This window comes from Onthophagus taurus, chromosome 8, assembly GCF_036711975.1.
Source record: "Onthophagus taurus isolate NC chromosome 8, IU_Otau_3.0, whole genome shotgun sequence".
NCBI classification, from domain to species: domain Eukaryota; kingdom Metazoa; phylum Arthropoda; class Insecta; order Coleoptera; family Scarabaeidae; genus Onthophagus; species Onthophagus taurus.
Genome location: NC_091973.1, coordinates 4273618 through 4294404, shown reverse-complemented (window position 1 = coordinate 4294404; position 20787 = coordinate 4273618). Strand labels below are relative to the sequence as shown.

Genomic DNA, 20787 nt, shown 5'->3' with positions numbered 1-20787 from the left:
TCTTCCATTCATTTCAAGCTAGATAGGGTTGTACTCACGCATAAATACTATAATTTTAATTTGTAATAACCAAGGCGTCTTCGAAGACGTCGGCTACCTCCAAGGATCATGAAACCAGGAACTGGCACAACCCTGGTGAGTAGTAATTTGAGTCAAGACCTTGGTGTTCATGATTATGGGGCGGCCGACGTCTTCGAAGTCGGCCGAGGTTACTTCTTCCATTCATTTCAAGCTAGATAGGGTTGTACTAACGCATAAATACCATAATTTTAATTTGTAATAACCAAGGCAGTCTTCGAAGACGTCGGCTACCTCTAAGTATCACGAACCCAGAAACTGGCAGAACCCTAATGAGTAGTGATTTGAGTCAAGACCATGGTGTTCATGATTTTGGGGCGGCCGACATCTTCGAAGTCGGCCGAGGTTACTTCTTCCATTCATTTCAAGCTAGATAGGGTTGTACTCATGCATAAATATATAATTTTAATTTGTAATAACCACATCTGTCTTCGAACACGTCGGCTACCTCCAAGTATCACGAAACCAGGAACTGGCACAACCCTGATGAGTAGTGATTTGAGTCAAGACCTTGGTGTTCGTGATTTTGGGGCGGCCGACGTCTTCGAAGTCGGCCGAGGTTACTTCTTCCATTCATTTCAAGCAAGATAGGGTTGTACTCACGCATAAATACTATAATTTTAATTTGTAATAACCAAGGCAGTCTTCGAAGACGTCGGCTATCTCCAAGTATCACGAACCCAGAAACTGGCAGAACCCTGATGAGTAGTAATTTGAGTCAAGACCTTGGTGTTCGTGATTTTGGGGCGGCCGACGTCTTCGAAGTCGGCCGAGGTTACTTCTTCCATTCATTTCAAGCTAGATAGGGTTGTACTCACGCATAAAAACTATAATTTTAATTTGTAATAACCACGGCTGTCTTCGAAGATGTCGGCTACCTCCAAGTATCACGAACCAAGAAACTGGCAGAACCCTAATGAGTAGTAATTTGAGTCGAGGCCTTGGTGTTCGTGATTTTGGAGCGGCCGAGGTTGCTTTTTCCATTATCTACCAGGTTTCACAAAGTTAATTGCCAAAACTAAAGTGCAAAGTAATTCTTTGTATTTTAGTAAGTAATTTTAGTAAAATTAGAAGCAGAAAGACTTCTAATTATCCTTTGGCAGAAATCATTTGTACCACCTTATCTGCTCTTTCAAACCCAGAACTATTTGAAAAAATTTCTCATGAAAAAATTTGTTTTAATTTTGTCCAAAAATAAAATTCGATTTTATTCTTAGGTAAAAGGTCATGTAAATGGACAAACAGTTCTGCCAATGCCTGTGGGTGTTGAAAAAGTGCACGAAGTGGAAAAATTATTAATAGAAAGTAATGGTGAAATTTGTGATTTGTATTTAAAAAGTGCAATAGAAGGTGTGGTTATAAAATGGGCTGCGCAAGTAAATGATGTTTTGGCAAACGATTCCTCCGAAAAATTAAACAATTCAAATCCTGTTCCATCTTTGGAAATTCAATTTTGGAACCAGCGGTTAAAAAATCTTGAATTTATTTATGAACAGTTGAAAGAGAATAAAGTAAAAAGCATGGCTGTTATTTTAGAGAAAACAAATAGCGCGTATTATTCTTGTTTTAAAATACTTTTCAAAAATATTGTGATGGGGTTAGCTGAAGCTAAAGATATTTGCTTATATTTGTTGCCATTAAAAAAGCATATTGACGTTTTACAAGACACCGACTTTTCTGATAATCTCCCGCTTTTCGCACCGTTGATACATGTTATTTGCTTAATTTGGAGCAATTCAAAATATTACGATCAAGTCAAACTGATTGTTTTATTAAAGCAAGTTTGTAATTTATTGATTCAAGAAGCAAAGAAGTTTTTGGATCCAACCACATTGTTTCATAGCGATACAGATGAAGCTATGCAACGCATCGGAATAACAATCAGACATTTAAAAAGGTTTTTCAGCCTCTTTACTTATTATAAAGAAAATTTGCAAAGATTTTATAAAGATCGACCGCCTGAGTTATGGACGTTCCATCCCAACACAGTTTTCGAAAGATTTTTCGCTTTTTTAGAAAGATTACAAACCATACAATGGTTTTTTAACACAATTTTAGAATTTTCAAAACTGGAGAAGGTTGAAATCGGTGGTCTAAAAGGTAGAAACCTAAGCGCTAAGGTTGTGGAAGTTTTCGGCGAATTCCAGTCATGCTTTTCCGTGTTTTCCGGAAAATCTTACGACGTCCTCGATCCAGATGACGAATCATTTGTGGAAGATTTCGCAAAGTTCAAACAAAAAATATTCGAGATGGATCTAAAACTTTCCTCCATTTTGGTTCAAGCTTTCGAAGATTGCAACAACCTTGAAAGTGTTTATAAATTAATCAACATAGCTGGATCAGTTCTCGATAGACCTTTGATTAAAGAAGAATTTACAAGCAAATATAACAAAATCGTTGAGATGTTAGAGGAGGAAATTAAAACGGCCGAATTTCTTTTCAGAGAACAATTAAAACATAAAAGAAAACATGGCGAATTTGTCGTTGATAAGTATATGCCCCCTGTTTCTGGTAGTTTAAGGTGGACCAGGAATTTAAGATTAAGGATTTTATCCCCTATTGAACAATTCAAAAAGTTACAACACCCGTAATAATTTTAATCAAACTTTATTTCAAAAAATATAATTATTTAATGTTTTAGGATAACAAAATCCGATAAAGCGTTGGAATTAATTCAAAAATTCGATCATTTGGGGCAACAACTTCGCGATTTTGACAAAGCTCTTTTCATAGAGTGGACAGAAAAAGTTCCCGGCCAAATAGAATCGAATCTTAAACAATGTTTAATAAAAAGAAACGTTAAAACGAAAGATTTGTACCCAAATTTTAACACAGCTGTAAATCATTTTTATTTAATCAAAAATATTGCAATTAAAATTTTAGCTTGCAGCTATTTTAAGAGAAGTCCATTATTTGAGGAATATGGGTATTGAGGAGATTCCGGAAGTCGCGTTAAAAATGGCGGAAAGAAACGAAACTTTCCGAAAATACATAACTAGCCTCAACACCACCATCGAGTGGTACAACAAAATTCGAAGAACTAGTAAAGAGGTTGAGTTCCAATTGATTGAAACTGAATTAGAGGAAATTGATAAATTAGTGCAGAGGGGTGAAAAAAATCTTTGTTGGAACTCTGAAGGTGATTAAAATAAATCTTCATTTCAATATTAATCAATATTATTCAAAATAGATTTGTGGGATTTCATGATAAAACTTCACGAGTTAGTTGGTGGGCTTCAAGATCACCTTCAAAGGAGTCAAGAAAATTTGGTTGAAATCAAAAACATTTTGATACCTTTTGCGAGGCAACCACTTTTCGAACGGAAAGAATCGAAGAAAGACGCAGTTCTTTGCGTGGAAGAACGAGAACAAAGAACGGCGAAGAGATATTCGGAGATAATCCAAGCAACTGATAAGATTATGATCCTTTTGAATCAAAATATGGAACTTTTCGGGATGGCAGATAAACAAGATAGTTTGAAGTGGAATAAATACGTTGATTATGTTGATCAGATTTTAATGAGTTATTTGTATCAATCTGTTGGTTGCAGTTTGAGTTATTTAAATGAACATATGGATCCTTGCAATTCGCTTACTCCGCTTTTTGAGTCCCAATTAATTTTGCAAGCACCCAATATCGTTTTCTTGCCTCCAATGGATCCCTCTCATAAAGATAGCTTTAAGAACTTAATCTTAGTCTTAATAGAAGATATCATGAAAATAGCTGGAATAGTTCCGAGATTTTCAAAAACTTGCACGCAAACTTACGAAGAAGAGATCAGAAACAACAGTGATATAAAAGAAATGAGCGATGATATTTTGCAAAATGTTGATAACGTTGTAGACGATGCGTTTGAGTTTTGCGATAACTACCAAACTTATTCTTATTTATGGTTGGACGATCGCGATGATTATTTGCAACAATTTTTAACATATGGAAGACAATTAACCGGGGAAGAAATCGATTTATTATTTTTAAAAGACTCCCAAGCTCCTAAACCATGCCCGCCAAGAATGGATTCATTCCGAGAAGAAATCGATCGATTCGAAAGCTTATATGCAGAAATCGAACAAATTCAAACCCAAAAAATTTTTAACTCATGGTTCAAACTTGATGTAAAACCATTTAAACAAGCTTTATTAAACACAGTTAGAAAATGGGGGAATATGTTTAAAGAACATTTAGTGGATATGGTCACACACAGCCTATCTGATTTAGGATCATTCATAAGATCTGCCGATGAAGGTCTTCAACAACCAGTTGTTGAAGGAGATTACGAAGCTTTAGTTAACGTTATGGGTTACCTATTAAACGTAAAAGAACGACAAGCAACTACCGATGAGATGTTTGCACCTTTACGCGAAACAATCGAATTATTAACATTTTACGATCAAGATATTCCCGAAGAAGTCAACGTTTGGCTACAAGAATTACCAGAACAATGGAACAACACCAAAAAAATTGCAATAACAGTTAAACAACAAGTAGCTCCATTACAAGCAGCTGAAGTCACCTTCATCAGAAAAAAAATAACCAACTTTGATTATAAAGTAATTTTTTATAGGGAATTATTTAAAAGATACGAGTTCTTCAAATACGGCTGCAAAACTCCTTACATTTTAATCGATAGGATTCATAAAGATCTTAGCATGTTAGAAAATGAAATGGAGAATATCCACGCATCCGGATCTCTTTTCGAAGTAACTGTGCCTGATTTCAAATTATTAAAACAATGCAGAAAAGAATTAAAAATGTTAAAAGTAACTAAATAATTTCTTCCTTCACACAAAAAACTCAAAACATATTTTTTTAGCAACTCTGGGATTATATTAACATAGTCCACACTTGCGTGGACGATTGGAAAACAACGCCATGGAGAAAAATCGATGTAGAAAACATGGATATAGAGTGCAAAAAATTTGCTAAAGAAATACGAATGTTAGATAAAGAGATGAGAACTTGGGACACTTATTTAGGCTTGGAAGCCACCGTTAAAAACACCCTCACATCTCTTAAAGCTGTGGGAGAGCTCCAAAACCCAGCTATCCGAGAAAGACATTGGGATCAACTCATGAGTTCTACGAAGGTATTCGAAAAAATATGTTTGGTGTACTCTTATATTTATATTTTTGTACATAGTGTCTTCTAATCCTTAATCATTGTACATAACATTTTTTTTCACACTTTTCTTAATGTTTTTTACAGAATTTAGCCGCTTTACCCAAAGAATTAACAGTAAGTAACATAAATACACAAAATTACACCAATTTCATACTATCATTACACTTATTTATTTCAACTCGATAATCTACGATTCAAAAAGTTTTTAAGATGATAATTATTAAGTTATAATTAAGATAATAAGTTTTAACCGGCAATATTAATTTAGTATACAGTGTTTGATTTTAGCTGTCACGGCAAATATCTTGATTATTATTGGAGAGTTTTGAATATGCCAGATAATAGAAGTTAGATAACATTTTGTCTAAATCTCCAACAGTAGTCAAGATATCTATTGTGACAATTAAAATCAAACACACTGCATATAAAGTTGAGTTCCGGCAAATACAACACCCCCACTACCTTTGGAATTACTCTGAATACCACTTACCTATTTCAATCTCTCAATTTTGTGAATAATTAACCATCTCAAAAACATCATCATTCTTTGGCTTTGTATATAAGCTAATTAATAAAATTTCTCGATCCAGAAATGTTCGTAAGTACAGCTTAATAGATGCCTAATCTCTTTCTGTTAAAATAAAATTGAAAAAATTTCTAATTCAAAAACATTTTTAGACAAAGATTGTGATGGATCATAACACAACTTTGGCAGAACTTCTTGAATTAAATCTTCATGAATGCGAAGATGAAGTGAAAAATATTGTTGATAAAGCAATAAAAGAGATGTCGATGGAAAAAATTTTGAGAGATCTAAATACGACGTGGTCTGCGATGTCGTTTGAGCAAGAAATTCATCCCAGGACGAAATCGAAACTTCTTAGGGCTAGCGAAGAGTTAATTGAGACTTTAGAGGAAAATCAAGTGCAATTACAAAATTTGATTACGTCTAAATTTATTGCTCATTTCTTGGAAGAAGTATCAGCTTGGCAACAAAAATTAGGATTGGCCGATTCAGTTATAACGGTTTGGTTTGAAGTTCAAAGAACTTGGACTCATTTGGAATCTATTTTTATGAGTTCTGACGATATTAGAAAACAACTTCCAGAAGATTCAGAAAGATTTATTCAAATTGATAAAGATTTTAAACTTCTCATGGAAGAAATGTCCCAAGTTCCAAATGTTGTTGAATCCACGAATCGCGATGGACTTTTAGCCATTTTAGAAGCTTTACAAAGCAAATTAATTCTTTGCGAAAAAGCTTTAGCGGTTTACTTAGAAACAAAACGATTGGCTTTTCCAAGATTTTATTTCGTATCTTCCGCGGATCTTCTTGATATTTTATCAAACGGAAATCAACCTGAATTAATATGCAAACACCTCACAAAATTATTCGATTCAATCGCTAAATTAAAATTTGAAAGCAACGAAGATTCAAATATCATTTTAGGGATGTTTGCAAAAGATGGTGAATACGTTTCTTTTGAAACTTCATGTTCAAGTGAAGGGCCTGTAGAAGTATGGTTAAATAGAGTTCAAAGTTGTATGAGATCCACGATTCGAAAAGGAATCGGAGAAGGGGTGTTATCGTACGAAGAAAAACCTAGAGATCATTGGTTATTTGATTTCCCAGCGCAAGTTTCTCTTTGCGGAACACAAATTTGGTGGACAACCGAAGTTAACATAGCATTTGGCCGGCTTGAAGAAGGTTATGATAACGCCATTCGAGATTATTACAAAAAGCAAGTTTCCCAATTAAGTACTTTAATTACTTTGTTAATCGGCGATTTAAGCCGGCAAGATCGTCAAAAAATTATGACGATATGCACGATAGATGTTCATTCGAGAGATGTTGTGAGTAAATTAATCCAAATGAAAATTGATAACGCTTCGGCATTTCAATGGGTTTCCCAATTAAGGCATCGGTGGTGCGAAAAAGTTAATCATTGCTTTGCTAACATTTGCGATGCTGAATTTACGTATAGCTATGAATATTTGGGGAATACTCCAAGATTAGTTATAACACCTTTAACAGATCGGTGTTATATCACTTTAACTCAGGTATTTATAAATATAAAAAATAAATTAATTTGTATTAATTTTTATTAGTCTTTACATCTTGTTATGGGAGGTGGCCCAGCTGGTCCGGCTGGTACAGGAAAAACAGAGACAACAAAAGATCTTGGAAGAGCTTTAGGAATATCAGTTTATGTTTTTAATTGTTCGGAACAAATGGATTATAAATCTTGCGGAAATATTTATAAAGGATTGGCACAAACTGGTGCTTGGGGTTGTTTTGATGAATTTAATAGGATTTCCGTTGAAGTTTTATCTGTAGTTGCCGTGCAAGTAAAGTCGGTTTTAGACGCGATTAGACATAAGAAAAGTCAATTTGATTTTATGGGAGAGATGATAGCTTTAGTTCCAACAGTGGGCATTTTTATTACTATGAATCCTGGATATGCTGGGAGAACGGAGCTCCCAGAAAACTTAAAATCCCAATTCAGACCTTGTGCTATGGTTGTACCAGATTTTGAGCTTATCTGCGAAATTATGTTAGTTGCAGAAGGTTTTCAAGAGGCCAAAATTTTAGCGAGAAAATTTATTACTTTATACACTTTATGCAAAGAGCTTTTATCTAAACAAGATCATTATGATTGGGGATTACGAGCAATAAAATCGGTTTTAGTTGTCGCGGGGTCTTTAAAAGTACAATTATTTTTAACACTTAATTATTTTTCAAACAAAAACATTTTTAGAGAGGTGATCCAGGGCGCCCAGAAGAAGAAGTTCTTATGCGCGCATTAAGAGACTTCAATATCCCTAAAATCGTCACTGACGACACTCCAGTTTTTATGGGATTAATCGGTGATTTATTCCCAGCTTTAGAAGTGCCTAGAAAAAGAGACGCCGATTTTGAAAGAACCGTCAAACAAGCAGCTATTGATTTATTGCTACAACCAGAAGATAATTTCATTTTAAAAGTAGTTCAATTGGAAGAATTATTAGAAGTTAGGCATTCCGTATTTATAGTTGGAAACGCGGGAACCGGAAAAACACAAGTGTGGAAAACTCTATTTAAAACGTACCAAAACATGAAACGAAAACCGGTATTTAATGACTTAAATCCGAAAGCTGTAACGAACGATGAACTTTTTGGAATAATTAATCCGGCCACTAGGGAATGGAAAGACGGGTTATTTTCCGTTTTGATGAGAGACCAAGCAAATTTAGTCGGTGAACATCCCAAATGGATAATTTTAGATGGAGACATCGATCCTATGTGGATAGAATCCTTAAACACCGTAATGGATGATAACAAAGTTTTAACATTAGCTAGCAACGAAAGAATCGCCCTCACACCCACAATGAGGCTTATTTTCGAAATATCAAATTTAAAAACAGCTACTCCAGCAACCGTTTCACGAGCTGGAATACTTTACATCAACCCACAAGATTTGGGATGGAACCCCTACGTAACAAGTTGGCTAGAAACAAGAACAAACCAAGTTGAAAAATCAAACTTAATCATGCTTTTCGACAAATACATCCCAATTTGCTTAGAAAACGTCCGAACAAGATTCAAAAAAATTACACCCATCGTTGAAACAACCCACATCGAAATGCTTTGCCATCTTTTAGACTGCTTATTATCACCAATTAACACCCCACAAGATTGCCCCAAAGAATGGTACGAACTATACTTCGTTTTTAGTAGTGTTTGGGCTTTTGGATCAGCTATGTTTCAAGAACAAGTAGGTTTTAATCAAAAGTATTAATCGAGGCTAATTTTTATTTTTCATTTAGGCCACCGATTATAGAGTTGAATTTACAAAGTGGTGGGTTAATGAGTTCAAAAGTGTCAAATTTCCAACTGGTGGAACTGTTTTTGATTATTTTATTGATTGTGAAACTAAACAATTTGTACCGTGGGCTGAAAGCTTGGGACGATTTGAATTAGATCCAGATATGCCTTTACAGGTAAATATTTTATCCAAGTAAAATTTAATTCTTTCATAATAGTATCTAGTCTTCTGCTAGCAGTATGTGGTCTTCTCAAAGTAGTATCTAACATTTTGCCAACAGTATCTAATCTTCTGCCAGTAGTATGTAGTCGTCAATTAGCAATATCTACTCTTATGCCAACCCTATAGTCTTCTATAAGCAGTATTTAGTCTTTTGTAAGCTTCGAAGTCGACCGAGATTATTTCTTATGGCCAAATGGTATCTTACCTCTTGCCAACAGTTCCAAGCTACAAACCAACCCAAGACAAAGCAAAACCGACTCAACCCAAGTCGAAGCATCCCAAGTTAAACCAACCCAAGCCAAAACCAAACTTCAGAAACCAACCTAACCCAAAGATTTTATTAAAAAAACGTGTTTATAATCTCGGCCGACTTCGAAGACGTCGGCCGCCACATCTTAAATTTATTTTGCCTAACGTTTTGGCATCTTCAGTGAGTTGTCGTACTCCGACAAAACTTCAAGCAGTATAGACTTGGTGTTATGTTCCGAATTCCGAGTGATACCAGTAACAACTTTATGGAAGAGATAATCTCGGCCGATTTCGACGACGTCGGCCGCCCCAAGTTATATTATTATTTGGGACAGTCGACGTCTTCGAAGTCGGCCAAGATTATTTCTTCCATAAACTTGAAAAAAAGTATCCGCCCTAAGTATTATTATGATACTTCATAAGTATAGTTTTTAGTATGTATAAAATATAATAAGAATATGAATAGAATGTGGGTAACTTTACAAGAATGAATGAAATGTCAGATAATAAAAATGGCGAAATAAAAGGGTTGATGAGGTAAGTAAGAGAAATGCGTAGCCGAGAGAAGACTCTCAATGTTATTTTAACGATGGCATTAAAAAGCAAGTAAAATAGCTGAGTCAGCAAACGGGGTCGATCTCGAATTGTCCTTAACGTGGTCGTTTTGCCCCCACAATTAAGTCGAAAAATTCTTTAATAATAGTATCTAGTCTTCTGCTAGCAGTATGTGGTCTTCTCAAAGTAGTATCTAACATTTTGCCAACAGTATCTAGTCTTCTGCCAGTAGTATGTAGTCGTCCATTAGCAATATCTACTCTTATGCCGACACTATAGTCTTCTATAAGCAGTATTTAGTTTTTTGTAAGCTTCGAAGTCGGCCGAGATTATTTCTTCCATCAGATTCAAAGAAATGAAGGTTATCCTCACGTGATTTTCAAAATTCTGGTGGTCGTGATACTAAAAATCTGGCCAAATGGTATCTTACCTCTTGCCAACAGTTCCAAGCTACAAACCAACCCAAGACAAAGCAAAACCGACTCAACCCAAGTCGAAGCATCCCAAGTTAAACCAACCCAAGCCAAAACCAAACTTCAGAAACCAACCTAACCCAAAGATTTTATCAAAAAAACATGTTTATAATCTCGGCCGACTTCGAAGACGTCGGCCGCCACATCTTAAATTTATTTTGCCTGACGTTTTGACATCTTCAGTGCGTTGTCGTACTCCGACAAAACTTCAAGCAGGATAGACTTGGTGTTATGTTCCGAATCCCGAGTGATACCAGTAACAACTTTATGGAAGAGATAATCTTGGCCGATTTCGACGACGTCGGCCGCCCCAAGTTATATTATTATTTGGGACGGTCGACGTCTTCGAAGTCGGCCAAGATTATTTCTTCCATAAACTTGAAACACAGTATCCGCCCTAAGTATTATTATGATACTTCATAAGTATAGTTTTTAGTATATATAAAATATAATAAGAATATGAATAGAATGTGGGTAACTTTACAAGAATGAATGAAATGTCAGATAATAAAAATGCCGAAATAAAAGGGTTGATGAGGTAAGTAAGAGAAATGCGTAGCCGAGAGAAGACTCTCAATGTTATTTTAACGATGGCATTAAAAAGCAAGTAAAATAGCTGAGTCAGCAAACGGGGTCGATCTCGAATTGTCCTTAACGTGGTCGTTTTGCCCCCACAATTAAGTCGAAATAAATTACCAATTAGCTAAAAGCCCGATAAAGAGAAACGAAATTCCGTAGGCTGTCCTGGTGCACACCGCAGAGTCAATAAGGGTGCGATATTTCCTGAATCTATTAATGGAGAAGAAGCACCCGGTGATGTTAGTTGGAACAGCTGGTAGCGGTAAGACGGTATTAGTAGGGGAGAAATTAACATCCTTATCCGAGAATTATGCCGTAACGAACGTTTCATTTAATTTCTACACGACGTCGGAAATGCTGCAAAAGATCCTGGAGCGACCTTTGGAGAAAAAAGCCGGGAGAAATTACGGACCACCCGGTAACAAGACCCTCATCTATTTCCTAGACGATATGAACATGCCGGAGGTCGACACGTACGGAACAGTACAACCGCACACGCTCATTAGGCAGCACCTGGATTACAATCATTGGTATGACCGGAACAAATTGACGTTGAAGGATATACATAATTGCCAGTACGTTTCGTGTATGAACCCAACCGCAGGAAGCTTTACAATTAACCCGCGCCTCCAACGTCATTTCTACGTCTTCGCCATCAGTTTTCCTGGTAGCGATGCTCTCACCACTATTTACCACGCCATCCTCAGCCAACACCTTGCAAATCCCGAACTTAAATTCCAACCTCACCTTTTCAAGTTTGCAGATAACGTTGTTGCTGCATCAGTTGTATTACATCATAAAATATCACAAATCTTTTTACCCACCGCAATCAAATTTCATTACATCTTCAATTTAAGAGATATCTCAAATATTTTCCAGGTAATAACTCTCATTACTATATTAAGTGTATTAATTAATTATCGTACCCGACGTCATCATCGAAAGTATACAACCAATATCACATCATATTGAGATATGCAGCCAATATTACACAAGTCGCGTGGGTTACGATAATTAATTAACACAGTGTATATTATAAAACAAAATTTATTTAGGGACTATTATTTAGTACAAATGATTGTGTAAATGAACCCTGTGATCTCGTACGACTTTGGACACATGAATGTCAACGTGTTTACGGTGATAAACTTGTTGAGGATAAAGATATCGACGCATTTAGCAAACTTGTCCATGATATCTTCAAGAAACACTTCGAGGTTAGTTTATAATCGGGTTATTTTCCCTTTTTAACGAAGATATACTCCGCAGGATGTCGACGAGTCTTTCGTCTTCGAGAAGCCCAATATATACTGCCATTTCGCCGGCGGGATTGGTGAGCCCAAGTACATGCCTATTGACAAATGGGCCACTTTGCACAAACTACTGACAGAGGCCATGGTCAGCTACAACGACCTCGTCGCAGCAATGAACTTAGTTCTCTTTGAAGATGCCATGATGCACGTTTGCCGGTAAGGAAAAGAAGTTAAACTAATTTAGTTTTGTTCAAACAATTCATTTGAGATCAACGACCCTCATAAAACTTTTTAACCCCAAATCGCGCAAATCAACAATATATCGACACGAGAACTTACTCACAATTTTATTTGGGACGAAAAGTTTGCTCGCCGAACTTTCAACTCTTATTGTATCAAGTCCCTTCAAGATAAAACGTCGTTCGATATTTTAAACTAACAACCGTAATAAAAATCTTTTTTTTTGCAGTATTAATAGAATTTTAGAATCCCCGAGAGGAAGTGCTCTCTTAGTAGGAGTGGGCGGAAGCGGAAAACAGTCCTTATCCCGATTAGCAGCCTTCATATCCGCTTTGGAAGTAGTTCAAATCCAACTGAAAAAAGGTTACGGCATTCAAGATTTGAAAAATGAAGTTTCAGGATTGTACTTAAAGTCTGGTTTAAAGAATGTTGGGATAATGTTTTTAATGACAGATGCGCAAGTTCCCAACGAACAATTTTTAGTGTTAATAAATGATATGTTGTCGTCGGGGGAGGTTCCCGACATGTTTCCCGATGACGAAATAGAAAATATAATTGGGGGGGTTCGGAACGAAGTGAAAGGAGCTGGATTGCCCGATACCAGAGAGACATGTTGGAAATTTTTTATAGACAGGGTTAGGAGGCAATTAAAAATAGTTCTCTGCTTTTCCCCAGTCGGTTCAACGCTCAGAATTCGCTCTAGAAAATTCCCAGCAATCATAAATTGTACTCAAATAAACTGGTTCCACGAATGGCCACAAGAGGCTTTAGTATCCGTTTCACTCAGATTCCTAGAGGCATTGGAAGTACTTCCCGAAACCCTAAGAGATCAAGTTGCACAATTCATGGCTTACGTCCACACTTCCGTTAATACAATGTCAAAGCAATACCTTCAAAACGAAAGAAGATATAACTACACCACCCCAAAATCTTATCTCGAACAAATAAATCTTTATTCAAAACTTTTGCGCCAAAAATCGGAAGAATTATCCGGGAAAATTCAAAGATTAGAAAACGGCTTAGATAAACTCAAAAGCACGGCGGAACAAGTAGACGAATTAAAAGTAAAATTAGCCGTCCAAGAAGTTGAGCTAAAAGAAAAGAACGAAGCAGCTGACGCATTAATCGAAATGGTAAAAATCGAAACCGAAAAAGTTTGTATAGAAAAAAACGCAGCTGATGAAGAAGAAAAAAAAGTTGCTATAATCGCCGAAGAAGTAACGAAAAAACAAAAAGACTGCGAGGAAGATCTTATGAAAGCAGAACCAGCTTTAACAGCAGCACAAGATGCTCTCAACACATTAAATAAAGCCAACCTCACCGAATTAAAGAGCTTTGGGTCTCCTCCAGGTGCAGTTACAAATGTTACGGCCGCAGTTATGGTTCTTCTTGCTCCTGGTGGAAAGATCCCAAAAGATAGAAGCTGGAAAGCCGCTAAAATCGTCATGGCCAAAGTAGACTCCTTTTTAGATGCCCTAATTAATTACGATAAAGAAAACATCCACCCGGACGTAATAAAAGCTATAGAACCTTACTTGAAAGATCCCGAATTTGACCCCGACTTTATAAGATCGAAATCAGCTGCAGCCGCTGGTTTATGCGCTTGGGTTATTAACATCATCAAGTTTTATGAAGTCTTTTGCGATGTTGAACCGAAACGGAAAGCGCTCGCCCAAGCCAACGCCGAATTAGCAGCCGCACAAGAGAAATTGAGTTGTATTAAACGAAAAGTTGCCGTAAGTTTCTTTCGGCATTTTAAAACGAAACTTTTAAAAACATTATTTCAATTTTAGTCGTTAGAGGAACAATTAGCTAAATTAACATCTGATTTCGAACAAGCTATTGCTGAAAAAACACTTTGTCAGCAAGAAGCAGATGCTACAAACGCAACCATTTCTTTAGCCAACAGATTAGTTGGGGGGTTAGCTAGTGAAAATGTTCGTTGGGCTCAAGCTGTTGATAATTTTATTCAACAAGGAACCATGCTTCCTGGTGATGTTCTTTCCATCACAGCGTTTATTTCGTATGTTGGATGTTTTACAAAGCAGTATAGATTGGATTTGCTTCATAAAATGTGGTTTCCATTTTTAAAGAATCTTGATGTATGTTTTCAACGAATACATTGTTGGAAATAATTCACGAGCACACCCTGTATAATTTAAACGCGTGTGTATAGCGCTATGAAATTTGGTATGGAAGTAGTGTAACTTACTCTTAATGCTGGGAGGGGATACATCAATAGCGAGAGTATCAACTCGCCTCCATAGCTCCTCAACTTTAACCGGGGGAGCCGGATAACATTGAAGTCTCTGACCTATCATGTCCCAAACATGTTTGATAGGATTCAGATCCGGAGAACGAGCTGGCCATGGAAGCATTCGTTGGACATGGCGATTAATGTGCATACCTACAACCAAACTGGTCCCTCACACCACACTAAAAATAACCAGTATCTCCCACCCACTTCGGTTATAGCTCCGGAAAGTTCCACTTGGAAGGGAGGCTTAGTCAACAATGCTGCGGCAGAAAAATTCGAAACTCGCGGAATAAACTCGTCTACTCCGCAAATATTATGGATTTATCTTCACGCGTTCAGATTATATAGGGTGTGCTCGTGAATTATTTCCAACAGTGTATATTTTTTTGTTAATAATATTTAATATTTTAGCCACCAATTCCAATAACAATAGATTTAGATCCTTTATCATTATTAACCGATGATACACAAATAGCAAAATGGCAAAATGAAGGATTACCGAGCGATCGGATGTCAACAGAGAACGCAACAATTCTATCAAATTCGGATAGATGGCCCTTGATGATTGATCCGCAGGTAAAAGAGTCGAAGTAAAATCCCTAGGGATAATTTCGTCGTGCGCTTTCAGCTCCAAGGTGTCAAGTGGATTAAGCAAAAATACGGGGAGACATTGCAAGTGATCCGGTTGGGTCAGAAAGGGTTTTTGGACACGATCGAGAAGTCTATAAGCTCGGGGACGACGGTGTTGATGGAGAATATAGGAGAATTCGTCGATCCAGTCCTTGATACTTTGTTGGGGCGGAACTTAATTAAGAAGGGAAAGTAGGTATGAAATATATATGTCATTTGGAAATAGTATTTAATTTGTTGTAAAGGGCCATTAAAATCGGCGACAAGGAAATCGAATATAACCAGAACTTCAGGCTCATATTACACACCAAGCTGGCCAACCCTCATTATAAACCGGAAATGCAAGCTCAGACAACTTTAATTAATTTTACTGTTACTAGAGATGGATTAGAAGACCAATTACTGGCCGAGGTTGTTAAAGCGGAACGACCGGATCTTGAAGAGCTTAAGGTAATTTTAAATTTCTTTTCATCTACCATCAATCTATTTCACAGCCAATTCAAATTAAAACCTGAATAAAATAAATCTGTTCCATTAATTTCTTTTCAATTGCAATATATCTTTGAAAGATATAACTGCAAATTGTGTAACGGCAAATTGACATATTAATAGAGATAGAGTAGTCAGTTAGAGTACATAATGGTACTGTTTGCGCTGTTTAACACATAATTAACATAATAGAATCGATTAACCCAATCTTCCTGTCATATATACGGCAAATATATTCAATGCGGAACAGATTAATTAATTATATAGATGGATTACCGGCCGGTAATAACAATACGCGTTTCCAGGCGGAACTAACGCGACAGCAAAACGATTTCAAGATTATGCTCAAGTCGCTGGAAGACGACCTGCTCTCGAGACTCTCCTCCGCCGGCGAGAACATCCTTGGCGACACTAGCCTCGTAGAAAATCTTGAAACTACCAAGAAAACCGCTGCTGAAATCGAAAAGAAGGTCTCAGAGGCGAAGATTACATCCACACAGATCGACCAAGCTAGAGAACATTACAGACCCGCCGCGGCCCGAGCCAGTTTACTATACTTCATCTTAAACGAACTCAACACTATAAATCCTATTTATCAGTTCTCGTTAAAAGTATATTTTATTATTTATTACCGGGGGAGAATCTCCCCGTTTTAAAATACCACATGAAAATCGTTCTGTTTTAGGCTTTTAGCGTCGTATTTCAAAAAGCCATCGCCAGGGCGGACCCGGCCGAGTCTGTGCCGGACAGAGTTAATAATTTAATAGACTGCATATCGTTTTCTGTTTTCCAGTACACCACAAGGGGTCTATTCGAGTGCGACAAATTAATTTTCGCATCGCAGATGACCTTTCAAGTACTCCACTCCAGCCGACCACCTCCACATATCTAACCCTCTATTTTCCAGATACTACTGATGAGCGAGGAGATTGCTCCTGCGGATCTCGACTTCCTGTTGAGGTTTCCCGTGAAACCGCACGTTACCAGCCCGGTGGACTTCCTGTCCAACTCGAGCTGGGGTGGCATCTGCAGCCTCTCGGCTAAAGACGAGTTCCGCAACCTCGACAGGGACATCGAAAGCTCCCAAAAACGGTGGAAGAAACTCGTCGAGTGCGAATGTCCCGAACGGGAAAAGTTTCCTACCGAATGGAAAAATAAAACCGCCCTCCAAAGATTATGTATGATGAGGGCTTTACGCCCTGATCGAATGATATACGCGGTTATGGCATTTATCGAAGAAAAACTTGGGACGAAGTACGTAGAAAATAAGACTGTTGAGTTCGAGAAATCGTTTGAGGAGACCAGCCCCTCGACTCCTATATTCTTCATCCTCTCCCCGGGGGTCAACCCTTTGAAAGACGTCGAAGCCTTAGGGGAGAAGCTCGGATTTACGGCGGATAAACAAAATTTTCACAACGTCTCCCTCGGGCAAGGTCAAGAGGTCGTCGCGGAAACCGCGATGGACATTGCCGCTAGATCAGGACATTGGGTGATCCTCCAAAATATTCATTTAGTTAAAAAATGGTTACCATCCTTGGAGAAAACACTTGAAAGATACAGCGAAGGCTCTCATCCTGATTACAGGGTTTTTATGAGTGCCGAACCAGCGGCGTCCGCTGCAGCCCACATAATCCCACAAGGAATTTTAGAGTCTTCCATTAAAATTACTAACGAACCTCCCACTGGGATGCAAGCTAATATCCATAAAGCCTTTTCTAATTTCAACCAAGAAACGTTAGAACAATGCGGAAAAGAAGCCGAATTCAAAGTTATACTATTCGCTCTTTGTTATTTTCACGCCGTAGTCGCCGAACGAAGAAAATTTGGCCCTCAAGGTTGGAACAAAATCTATCCATTCAACGTTGGCGACCTCACAATTAGCGTTTTCGTCCTCTACAACTACTTAGAAAACAATTCTAAAGTTCCCTGGGAAGATCTACGCTATCTTTTCGGCGAAATCATGTACGGCGGTCATATCACTGACGATTGGGATCGAAAACTATGCATTTCTTATCTCGAGGAATATCTCCAACCTGATCTCGTCGATGGCGAACTACTTTTAGCTCCGAATTTTGCAGCTCCCCCAAACACGGATTACTCCGGCTATCACCAATACGTCGATGACATGCTTCCACCTGAATCGCCGTATTTATATGGACTCCACCCCAACGCTGAAATAGGATTTTTAACAACCACAGCAGACGATCTCTTTAAAACCGTCTTTGAAATGCAACCGCGTGATGCTGGAGCTTCGGGAGGAGCAACAGTTTCTAGAGAAGACAAAGTTAAACAAATGATCGACGAAATGCTAGAAAAATTACCTGAAGATTTTAACATGGTGGAAATAATGGGAAAAGTGGAGGAAAGAACGCCGTACGTTATAGTGGCTTTCCAAGAATGCGAAAGAATGAATTATCTAACAAGCGAAATTAAAAGAACTCTTAGAGAACTTGATTTAGGATTAAAAGGCGAATTAACAATCACATCAGACATGGAAGATTTAGAAAACTCTTTATTTTTAGACCAAGTCCCCCCTGCGTGGACGGCAAGAGCTTATCCATCATTAAACGGATTAACCTCGTGGTTTGTTGACCTCACACTACGTCTAAGAGAACTTGAAACTTGGTCAACAGATTTCGTCTTACCATCATCAGTTTGGTTAGGAGGATTTTTTAATCCCCAATCGTTATTAACAGCGATCATGCAGAGTACAGCGAGAAAAAACGAACTTCCTTTAGACAAAATGTGCCTCCAATGCGATGTTACTAAGAAACAAAAAGAAGAATTTACGTAAAAATTATTTTTTGGATTTGTTTAGATTTGATTTTTTATTAAAAATGGTTTGTTTTAGGAGCGCGCCGCGAGATGGGGCTTACGTCCATGGTCTTTTTATGGAAGGCGCCCGTTGGGATACTCAAGCCGGGATGATTATGGATTCGAGATTGAAAGAACTTTTCCCGTGTATTCCCGTTATTAATATTAGAGCGATTACGCAGGATAAACAAGATCTTAGGAACGTTTATGAATGCCCTGTTTATAAAACGCGAACAAGGGGGCCTACTTACGTTTGGACTTTTAATTTAAAAACTAAAGATAAACCTGCTAAATGGACTATGGCTGGTGTTGCATTGTTGTTACAAATATAAATTGTTTAATAAAGTTTTGTTTCTATTTCAACATTATTTGAAATATTATTGAATATGCGTGCGCAGTTCCAGTACAATATATAGGGTCAAGTGCTGCCTCGCGCGGCACTTTAAAGTATCAGTTATCGAAACACTTAAACACGGTACCGGTGTACCTTAGAGAATTTCTTAAATTTAATAAAATGGTGCAGTATAAAATAGTAATGGTTCGTCATGGCGAATCGGAGTGGAACGAGAAAAATCTTTTCTGCGGCTGGTTTGATGCTAAACTAAGTGCAAAAGGTAAGTTCGAATTAACCTTCAAGTGTCATTGATATGACCCGATATATTCAAAAAAAATGTTATATATGTTACCGTCAGTCTGTATAATTCAGGTACTCTATACAATGCCTAGGTAATGTATAAAATACCTGGGGTGTCTAGGCAATGTATGAAATATTATGAAGATTATTGTCCCTTAGATACTTTACCTAGGTAATGTATACAATTCTTAGGCATTATATAGAGTACCTGTTGGTTGACCGGCAATGTGTAAAATAAATACATTTTGGTCAGTATTTATCAATTTTTGCTCATAATAAACTTTTTTATAATCTTTTCTGGGTTAACTAACATAATGTCATTTGCTTATAAGTAATCGAGTAATAAGTATTAAAAACTTACGAAACAAAATAATTCTGTAAAAACAAGACGTGGATCTACTGGCCTTTCAGAATTGAGTAAGTAAAATTCTCTCTCTTCTGTTCTCGCCTTTTACACACAAACCGGCTTCGCATTCGGTATTTTATAGAATATCTAGGCAAAGTATAAAATTAATAATATTGCATATATTACCTAAACGTTTTAGGATTTCTATAAATTGCCTAGGTATTGTATAGAATACCATATTATACAGATTGCCGGTAACATATATAATACAAAAACATTTCTTCTTTGTAGGTGAGCAAGAAGCATTAAATGCTGGTAAAGCTTTAAAAGACGCTGGATATAAATTTGATGTTGCCTACACTTCTGTATTAACAAGAGCACAAAAAACTTTATCCAACATACTTGAACAAATCCAGCAAACTGATCTTAAAGTAATAAAAAGCTGGAGATTAAACGAAAGGCATTACGGTGGATTAACAGGTTTAAACAAAGCTGAAACTGCTGCGAAGTACGGAGACGCTCAAGTCCAAATTTGGAGAAGAAGTTTTGATGTTCCCCCACCTCCTATGGAAAAGGATCATCCTTACTATGACATAATCTTAAAAAATCCAGAATTTGTTGATGGCCCATCAGAAGATGAATTTCCAAAGTTTGAGTCGTTAAAATTAACAATTGAAAGAACGTTACCTTTTTGGAATGATGTCATTGTTCCTGAAATTAAAGCGGGAAAGTCGATTTTAATTGCCGCCCATGGTAACAGTTTGCGCGGTATTGTTAAGCATCTAGACAAAATGACTGATGACCAAATTATGGCCCTTAACCTACCTACCGGAATTCCGTTTGTGTACACTTTGGATGAAGACTTAAATCCTGTACCAAACGGTAGCTTGCAATTCTTAGGGGATGAAGAAACCGTTAAAAAGGCTATGGAAGCGGTTGCAGCTCAGGGAAAGTCAAAATAGGATTATTAATTTTTTATATTATTTTATTTAATACTTTAATAAATATATACGCAACATATGAGTGTTTCATTTATAACA

General features: G+C 37.1%; 2 protein-coding genes across 3 annotated transcripts; both read left to right on the top strand.

Moving 5' to 3' along the window:
• Positions 1-1295: 1295 nt before the first annotated feature.
• Positions 1296-19112, top strand: LOC111425311 (Dynein heavy chain at 93AB). Of its 2 annotated transcripts, XM_023059258.2 has the most exons (22): positions 1296-2665; positions 2720-2915; positions 2962-3217; positions 3269-4839; positions 4893-5165; positions 5285-5314; positions 5879-7261; positions 7310-7909; positions 7960-8955; positions 9008-9181; positions 11244-11963; positions 12140-12301; positions 12354-12553; positions 12807-14313; positions 14371-14679; positions 15246-15410; positions 15463-15656; positions 15710-15914; positions 16259-16564; positions 16639-16809; positions 16861-18743; positions 18805-19112. In XM_023059258.2, exons 1-22 carry the CDS (start codon positions 1332-1334, stop codon positions 19097-19099), a joined length of 12930 nt encoding a protein of 4309 aa, XP_022915026.2. In that variant the 5' UTR covers positions 1296-1331; the 3' UTR covers positions 19100-19112. The 2 variants fall into 2 exon arrangements, with proteins under 2 accessions (XP_022915026.2, XP_071054611.1); XM_071198510.1 differs by lacking the exon at positions 5285-5314.
• Positions 19113-19208: 96 nt separating this feature from the next.
• LOC111425314 (phosphoglyceromutase 78) lies at positions 19209-20765 on the top strand. The gene is made up of 2 exons (XM_023059265.2): positions 19209-19381; positions 20039-20765. The coding sequence occupies exons 1-2, from the start codon at positions 19282-19284 to the stop codon at positions 20707-20709; spliced, it is 771 nt and encodes a 256-aa protein (XP_022915033.2). The 5' UTR covers positions 19209-19281; the 3' UTR covers positions 20710-20765.
• The last annotated feature ends 22 nt before the right edge of the window (positions 20766-20787 follow it).

What these genes read in the sequence shown, in the direction of transcription:
- LOC111425311 (XM_023059258.2), top strand. Translation starts at nt 1,332, where the DNA reads ATGCCTGTGGGTGTTGAAAAAGTGCACGAAGTGGAAAAATTATTAATA. An exon ending in AAGAATTAAAAATGTTAAAA is followed by an intron (nt 4,840 to 4,892) that starts GTAACTAAATAA and finishes ATATTTTTTTAG; the next exon opens with CAACTCTGGGATTATATTAA. An exon ending in ATCCAGATATGCCTTTACAG is followed by an intron (nt 9,182 to 11,243) that starts GTAAATATTTTA and finishes GAAATTCCGTAG; the next exon opens with GCTGTCCTGGTGCACACCGC.
- LOC111425314 (XM_023059265.2), top strand. Translation starts at nt 19,282, where the DNA reads ATGGTGCAGTATAAAATAGTAATGGTTCGTCATGGCGAATCGGAGTGG. An exon ending in TGCTAAACTAAGTGCAAAAG is followed by an intron (nt 19,382 to 20,038) that starts GTAAGTTCGAAT and finishes TCTTCTTTGTAG; the next exon opens with GTGAGCAAGAAGCATTAAAT.